The sequence below is a fragment of the Stegostoma tigrinum genome, chromosome 38 (genome assembly GCF_030684315.1).
Source record: "Stegostoma tigrinum isolate sSteTig4 chromosome 38, sSteTig4.hap1, whole genome shotgun sequence".
In the NCBI taxonomy this organism is placed as follows: Eukaryota; Metazoa; Chordata; class Chondrichthyes; order Orectolobiformes; family Stegostomatidae; genus Stegostoma; species Stegostoma tigrinum.
In genome coordinates this window covers 19,449,042-19,457,771 of record NC_081391.1, presented here as the reverse complement: position 1 = coordinate 19,457,771, position 8,730 = coordinate 19,449,042, and the positions used below count along the sequence as shown (strand labels likewise).

At 49.3% G+C, this 8,730-nt stretch overlaps 1 protein-coding gene across 2 annotated transcripts in view; it reads right to left on the bottom strand.

Annotated features, from left to right (window-relative positions):
• Positions 1–653: 653 nt before the first annotated feature.
• Positions 654–8,730, bottom strand: part of LOC125447208 (neurotrophin-4-like) — a 63,866-nt gene continuing 55,789 nt past the window's right edge. For both annotated transcript variants that reach the window (XM_059640554.1, XM_048521436.1), the window contains one exon: positions 654–1,609. In XM_059640554.1, the coding sequence (XP_059496537.1) occupies positions 863–1,588 (726 nt within the window). In that variant the 5' untranslated portion in view covers positions 1,589–1,609 and the 3' untranslated portion in view covers positions 654–862. The remainder of the gene's footprint in view (positions 1,610–8,730) is intronic.

Below are 8,730 nucleotides of genomic sequence, written 5' to 3'. Positions count from 1 at the left end.
TCCCACAGTCCAAAGATGTGCACGCTAGATCGATTGGCTGTAGGAAACGCAGGGTTAGGGGGATTGGGTGGGATACTCTTTCACCGTGAACCTGAAGGGCCTGCTGTAGGTTTACTCTGAAGATGACCCAGAAAGGTCTCCTGCTGACAGTACAATCCCAAGTAAGTGAACACACTGGGGAAAAGCCCAGGAGCAGGTCCTTCGGCTGACTCTGTCTATTGGGTGTCATCCTAATCATGGGTAGTGGGAACTGGAGAATCTGAGATAATAAGATGTAGAGCTGGATGAACACAGCAGGTCGAGGAGCAGGAAAGCTGACGTTTCAGGTCTAGGCCCTTCTGTTCATCCAGCTCTACACCTTGTTATATCAATGTCCTTGCATGGCCAGTATCTCTCTACATCTAGCCTGTTGACCCGTTTGTCTGTCGTCATCTTCTTGGGGAAGGGTCACTGGACCTGGATTGCTAAACTCTGATTTCTTTCCACAGATGCTGCCAGCTATTCCCTGCAACTTCTTCTCTCATTTCCAGTTTCTGCAATTCCTTCGGCTTTTCTTTCCCACTCCATTTGTCTGCAATTGGCTCCCTGAAAAACTGAAAGCTCCCCTTGACCGCAGGTTATGGTTTCCCCAAGAACAATATATTTCAGATACAATAAGTTAATACAACAGTCGCCATATGCAAATTCAGGATTAATAAATACAATCGCTCAAAGTATAAAGGTCCCTTTTGGGGTTCGTTTTTTGTACATGCAATCCATAATCTTAAGTGAAATAATTTATATACTTTATATATTTACAGGAAAAAAAACACATAGATAACATCAATAGATGGGGGAATGGATGGAGGAAAGGCTGTTTTGGTCACATTCTGCCCGTCCGGCTAATTAGCGTGCAAACGCAAGATGTGTTAATGCGTATCCAGCGCCAACCAGCACGTTTCTGAGTGTCCATGGTGAGGGCGCGGACATAGGATTGCTTGGTCTTGCACTCGGAGATCCAGTGCCTCTTGTCAACACCACGGCAACCACCCTGCGCTGTCGAGGATCGCTCGTTGCATTTTGTCTCATAGAAGTACTGCTTGAGGGGCCCGGTGGAGGTAGGCACATCGATCATGACAGTCACCATCTTACCATGGACGTCCACTGCTGCTCGGCGGTCCGTCACCCAGCGGCTGACGCTGTCGCACACCGACAGGTCCCCCCTCCGGGAAGGGTCGACCCCCCCGGCTCCCGGGCTGGGGGCCTGCCGCTTCAGCCTCACCGTCCGGTTGGCCATCTCCGCCCTCCCCAGCGTCTCCTCCATGATGAACAGCAGAGGTGGGACGCCCGGGGGCTGGGCGGCCAGGGTCACCCGCGGTGAGTACAAGTCCCACTCCTTCCCGGAGGCCTCAGGCCCGAGGGCCGGCACCTCTTCCAGCATGTCGTCCAGTGGGTAGGCGTCGTCGTCTTCGTCGTCGCTGAGTGGTGGGTCAGAGGTCAGCGCGTCGCTCAGGACTCCCCGGCTTCGCACCGTGCTGTTCGATTGCAATGGGGCGGCCTTCAAGCTTCCAACATACAGAATGACCATGGCATAGAGGAAGGTGACCATTACTGTGCTCACCTCACAGACCTACGGAAAGACAACAAGACAGTGAGGGGGGAGCAGGAAGGGTTCAGATATTCAATAATGTACGGGGTTAGATTGTCCACAATATGAGGGCGTCAGGATGGGGAGTGAAAGAAAGTATCAAAAGTTACAAGCACAGTTTGGTTGCAGGTTGGACATCTCCTTCAGACTGAGGCCTCTGCATGGATTCTGATCAACCTCCTGATGGATATGATCACTCTCCTCCTGAAGCAGGTAGCACATACTCAAAGGTAGGGACGCCATGAGAAGGCCCTCACGGGGCCTGACCCTTTGTGTTCTTATCATGGAACCTGGTGTAGCCTGAGGCCTCCACGTAGATCCTGCTCGACCTCCTCAGGGATGTTATCACTCTCCCCTGTAGTAAATGGCACTCGAACCCAGGCATCCCTCCTGTCCCAGAGGTAGGAACACTACCACAGCATCACTAGACTCCGTTAGGTTGGGTTTATAACTTGGTTACTGTGGTAAGCTTCACATCTTATTGTGATATTTCAGATGTTAATTAAATTTAAACTCCATCGGCCGCGATGGTGATGTAGGAACGCATTAGCCTCGATTGGCGATCAACCACTACCACATCTGGATAGAAGGGGCTTAATGGTGTCGCCCTGGTATTTCCTAATCATGCTGTTTTGAGCTGGTGTTACACACCCCTGAACCAAGTGTGACTTGAATCCTCCTTGTAGGGAGATGTGATACTGCCACGATGTTCTTAATCTGGGTCCGTTTCCATGGGTACAGAGATTATGCCAGTGACATTTCAAGAGTTGTTGGACTTTTCTTTTAAATCCTTAAATAGAATTTGGGCAATCCCAACAAATGTTGCCTGGCCACTAATTACCCTTGACCTGAGGTGTTCACTCAACCATCTCAGGGGTTGGCTGAGAGACATCCACATTGCTGTGGGGCAGGAATTACACATATGCCAGACCAAGGACAGCAGATCTCCCCTCCTGAAAGAGCTCTAGTGGCCCAGACGGTCCTCCACAACGCCACCCCATGATAGTCATTGTTACAGGCTTCATAATCCTGATTATTTCCCTCCCCGCAATTGATTAAGCCATTGAATTTATGTTTCGGCCACTCCAGTGGGACTCGAACCCATGTCCCCAGAATGTTACTAACCCAGTGGCATTATCATGGCGCCCCTGTTCTTCGGTAACAACAGTGAGTGAGGAAACATTTCGTCTCCTGGGGAAACCAGAAACAGCAGATGGAGCACCACAATTAGGGCCAAGCTGTTGGTGGATGACATCAGGTAACAATTCTTTATGAAGAGGTGAGTGGAAATTTGGACTCACTCCTCTAAAAATTCTGCTAGACGTGATTGGGATGTGAGGTGAAGGACAGTGGTCAATGCAACAGCAGATGGTGCTAGACTTCAGTGGGGGCATGCAGTTTAAGGAAAATGGACCCAAACTGGGGAGATGCCATTGAGATACAGCTCAAACACATTTAGTTGAATGGGGCAACAGGCTCAAGAGGCTGAATGGTCTCCTCCTGTACCTCTGGCTGCACTGCTGCTGCAGCCCTTTTCAGGCTGCAGTTACCTGGGCAGGCTCTAGGTCAAAAAGATGGCATCACTCAGGAAGGCAGCGGGTGCAATCCTTCCTTCGGCCCTAGGAATGTTTCATTCGGATTCTCTTTCCGAGTGAGAGTTTCACACAGGTTGTAGCCTGGAGGTATGAGCACGCCGCTCTGAGGGTAGTGCTGCACTTTCAGAGATACCTGGAGAGGACTGTTGTGAAATGGGCTCTGTGATAGCTGCAGGACCCACATGGGATGATCAGACCCCTTTTGGGACATCGGACAAAATACCATCTGTTTCGTGGACCCCGAAACCTTCCAGGCTGCAGTATTTGATGGGTAGGTTCCTTATGCGAAGCGTGTTCAGCACCACGCCCTTTTCCAATGACAAGAAGCCGTGAAGAACAGTCTAATCGATCCCACGGGGAATTCAGGAAAAGTGCCTGCTGGCAGCAAGGTGTGCAGGATCACCCACTGTGCTAATTGGCTGCTGCCCTTCCTGTGTTACAACAGTGACTACACTCAAAAGCACCTCATTGGTCCGGAAGCATCTTGAGACTGAGTAACCAGGGAGGAGCCATTTCCTTTGGTGGGAGGATCGAGCAGGAGGGAGTGCACAGACTGAAGGTCACTGGCAGATGACGCCACTGCAACATGAGGTCGAGCGGCTCATGACCTGGAGTGCACGGCCTGAGAATGTGGCTGAGGCAGGTCCAGACGCAGGGTTTTGTGACAATTGGATTATTGACTCCGAAGGTCGCAGGGAGAAGGCAGTGATTGGTGGGTTTCTCCTTCGGCGACGTGGCGCAGTCATGATGGGCTGAATGGCCTCCTTCTGTGCTGTAACCATTCTACACTTGAATGTCCTCGCACATGGGGATGAGAATGAGGAATGCATGACCACAGGAGGTGGGTGGGTAAGTTCACAAGAAAGGTTACATGGAATTTAGGAGAGTGAGAGGGGATTAAGTTGTCACAAGGCTAGACTGACAAGTCACAGAGGTGTACAGCACAGAAACAGACCTTTTGATCCAAGTCGTCCATGCTGACCAGATATCCTAAATTCATCTTGTTGGGCCAAAGGGCCTATTTCCACACGGTAGGGAATCTAATCTAATTTCATCCCATTTGGTTAATATCCCTATAAACCCTTCCCATTCTTTTATCCATCCAGATGCCTTTTAAATGCTGTAATTGTACCAGCCTCCACCATTTCCTCTGGCAGCTCATTCCATCCACCCTCTGTGAGAAAAAGCCTGTCCCTTAGAAATCTTTCCCCTCTCACCTTAAACCTATGCCCCTCCAGTTTTAGACTCCCTCCCCCCAGGAAAAATACTTTGTCTATGCATAACCCTCATGATTTTATAAACCTCCATAAAGGTCCCTGCCTCAGCCTCCAATGCTCCAGGGAAAATAGCCCCAGTCTGTTCAGCCTCTCCCTGTAGCCCAAACCCTCCAATCCTGACAACATCCCTGTAAATCTTTTCTGCGCCCTTTCAAGTTTGACAACATTGCTCCTACAGCAGGGATAGCAGGGAGAATGTTTCCCCTGGTTGGAGAGTCTGGAACCAGGAGCTCTTAGGATTAGAGTAGACCATTTGGGACTGGGTTGAGGAGACATTTCTTCACTTAGTGGGTGGTCAATCTGTGAAATTCTCTGCCTCAGAAGGCTGGAGAGGCCCAATCACTGAGCATTTCCAAAAAGGAAATCGAAACCTTTTTTAAAAAAATGATATTAAGGCTTCAGTGCATGTGGAGAGAAAGCAGGAACATGGCGTTGAGGTAGAGCGTCAGCCACGATCGTAAAGAATGGCGGAGTGGGATTGAGGGGCTGAATGGCCTACTCCTGCTCCTACAGAGGGAGAAAGGAACAGGGGTGTTGGTAGGATGAGGTGGAAGAGGGTCGTGAGGAGACTGCACTGAAACAGAAAAATGGCCTGTATTTTTGCCGGTTATTCTGTAGAATTCCCTTCTTACTCCCGCGGGTGGGGAGTGCTGATGGTAAATAGCTCGTGTCAGGGAGGCAATGGCCTGGTGGTATTATCGCTGGACTGCTAATCCAGAGACCCGGATAATGTTCTGGGGACCTGGGTTTGAATCCCGCCTCAGCAGATGGTGGAATATTAATTCAATTTTTAAAAAAAATTCTGGAATTAAGAAGCTGATGATGTCCATTGTCGATTTTCAGGAAAAGCCTATCGGGTTCCCTGGCTGGGGGGGAACTGCCATCCTTACCCGGTCTGGCCTACATGTGACTCCAGACTCTGAACTGCTCTCTGACCAATAAATGCTGCCTTGCCAGCGATGCCCTCATCTCTTCCATGAGTCAAGGAAAAAGAATCATCTCTTGACTGAGATAACAAAGTGTGGAGCTGGATGAACACAGCAGGCCAAGCAGCATCTCAGGAGCACAAAAGCTGACGTTTCGGGCCTAGACCCTTCATCAGAAAAGGGGGATGGGGAGAGGGAACTGGAATAAATAGGGAGAGAGGGGGAGGCGGACCAAAGATGGGCAGAGGAGAAGATAAGAGGAGAGTACGGGTGGGGAGATAGGGAGGGGATAGGTCAGTCCGAGGAAGACAGACAGGTCAAGGGGGCGGGATGAGGTTAGGAAATGGAGGTGTGGCTTGAGGTGGGAGGAGGGGATAGGTGAGAGGAAAAACAGGCTGGGGGGTCCCAAAACCAGCCCAGCTCGACCCCGCCTGCCTACCCTGTTCTTCTTCTCACCTATCCCCTCCTCCCACCTCAAGCCACAGCTCCGTTTCCCACTAACCTCCTCCCGCCCCCTTGACCCATCTGTCCTCCCCGGACTGACCTATTCCCTCCCTACCTATACTCTCCTCTCCACATCTTCGATCCACCTCCCCCTCTCTCCCTATTTATTTCAGAATCCTCTCCCCAACCCCCTTTTCAGATGAAGGGTCTAGGCCTGAAACGTCAGCTTTTGTGCTCGAGATGCTGCTTGGCCTGCTGTGTTCATCCAGCCCCACACTTTGTTATCTCGGATTCTGCAGCATCTGCAGTTCCCTTTATCTCCTGACCGAGCCTGGTTAACGTGAAGCAGAGCAGGGATTGTTCATGTCTCAACCCCTGCAACAGATTGGGTTGCTCCGAGGAGGGACAGTACGGAGGGAATGGGCCAAACAGCCTCCCGCTGTGGCACCAGCAATAAAGAAGAACCACAGTTGAGATGAGGGACGACGTTTGTGAGGACCTGCCTGAGAGTTCGTGGTGAAGGCAGAGTCTGTCGTGGGTTCCCAAAGGAAATCAAATCAATTATGGAAAGGAGGGATTTGCAGGGCCATGGGGCCAGGCTGTGTGCGCTCCTTATAATCACAACATGGGCTGAATGGCCTCCTTCTACCCTGTGCTCAATGGGCACCAGATGAGGCTTATCAAACATCCCATAAGCATCACAATACCAGGAGACACTCACCTCTCACCCCTCTGCCTGAATTTGAACCCTGACCCGAGAGGTGAAAGGTCCATGTTAAACGCACCCTTCAATTGATTCTAAACAATCAAATTGCACCGAAGTGACTCTCTTGGTGTTGGAATTTTAAAACCTGATTTATCTGTTTGCTAGGTGCGTTACTATGGTAACGAGAGCTTGCACCACTTGCTAAGCTACTTCTGAAATCCAGTTTCTCCCTACATTTCAGCAAATCTCCCTCTCAACACTTCCGTGGTTGTACCACACAGAGGTGACACATCCAAGTTAAAGCAGCAAGTGTCAAGGAACACCCTTCTAGCAATGGTCTCCAACCCATCGCCATTGGGAACCAACGGAGGAGGCCATTCAGCTGCTTGAGCCTGTCCCACCATTCAGTGGTTTCATGGCTGATTGGCACATCAACTCCATTTTCCTGCTTCGATCATTATCCTATTGTGGTCATTCATTGTCTTACCATTTTGTGCCTCTTACAGTAATGCCCCTGACTCGTTCCACCAGCATCTGCAGCCTCTCAGTGAGGCGAGGCCTAGATTTTCACGTTGCGCCTTACTAACCTTTCCCCTACTTCATTACTTTGCTGGTGAGGCCTACACTTGTCGCCCTTCCTTCACTGCCCTTAACTGAGAGGCTTGTCAAGGCCATTTCATAGGGTGGTTAAGAGTCAATCACATTGCTTTTTACATCAAAGGTGACTCCAGATCCACAGCAATGAGTCTGAAGGGGTCAATATTTATGTTCAGACTGGTACCATGCATCCTACTGATGCCATACACACTACGGGTGGAGACAAGGTGATCTAATCTAGCTTTCAGAAGGAACAAATATATCTGTACCAGCTCCATAAGGTCACAGTAGTTGTGCCTGGCCCAGTTTAGGTGTTATAGAGCTGGAATTTTAGAGCACGGAAACAGGCCCTTCAGTCCAACCTGTCCATGCTGACCAGAAATCCTAACTTAATCTAGTCCCATTTGCCAGCATTGGGCTCATATCCCTCTAAACCCTTCCTGGGATCATGCAGTCAACATTCTTATAGAGTCATAGAGCATAGAAACAGACCCTTCGGTCCAACCTGTCCATGCTGAATACAGTCTCAAACTAAACTAGTCCCACCTGCCTGTTCCTGGCCCATATCCCTCCAAACCTTTTCTATTCATGTATCTATCCAAATGTCTTTTAAATATTGTAACTGTAAACCCATCCACTACTTCCTCAGGGGGGTTTATTCCACATGCGAACCACCCTCTGTAAGAAAAAAAATTGCCAATCGTCTTTTTTAAAATCTCTCTCCTCTCACCTTAAAAATATGCTCCCTAGGAGTGAAATCCCCAATCCTAGGACAAAGACAGCCACCATTAAGTCTACCTATACTCCTCTCCTCATGATTTTATAAACCTCTCTAAAGTCACCTCGCAACCTCCTATGCTCCAGTGAAAAAAAGTCCCAGCCTATCCTGCCTCTCCTTATAACTGGATTGTAGGGTATTAAGTATCAGGAGAGGTTGGACAAACTTGGATGATTTTGCTGGAATGTCGGAAACTGAGAGGCAAACTGATAGAAGTATTTAAAACTGAGAGGCATGGATAAGGTGGGTAGTGTGATTCTGTTTCCCAGGGTGGAAATGACAAATGCTAGGGAGCATAAGTTTAAGGTGATGGAGAAAAGTTTAAAGAAGCTGTGTAAGGCAAGCTTTTTTAGGCAGAGGATAGGTGGTGCCTGGAGCGTACTGCCAGAGGAGGTGATAGAGGCAGATACAATAGCAACATTTTCGGGGCATTGAGACAGACACATAAACAGGCAGGCAATAGAGGGGTATGGGCCATGGGCAGGCAGATGGGATTAGTTTAGAATCCATGGCCAGCACAGACATGATGGGCCGAAGGGCCTGTTCCTGAGCTATATAGTTTCATGTTATCTATGAATAGTGCCTCTTCTGTACTCAATGGTGGTGTAACCCTTACTACTAATCACTAGACAGGCCATTTCAAAGGGGAATTGGAGGCACCAGACTACCTCAAACTACTCTTACACAGTGCCACACAGTGTTAGAGGTGGCATGTAGCAGAAGATGCCAGGTCTGGTCCTTTAGAGAAAGATACGACATCTAGGTTAGACCAGTTAAGGA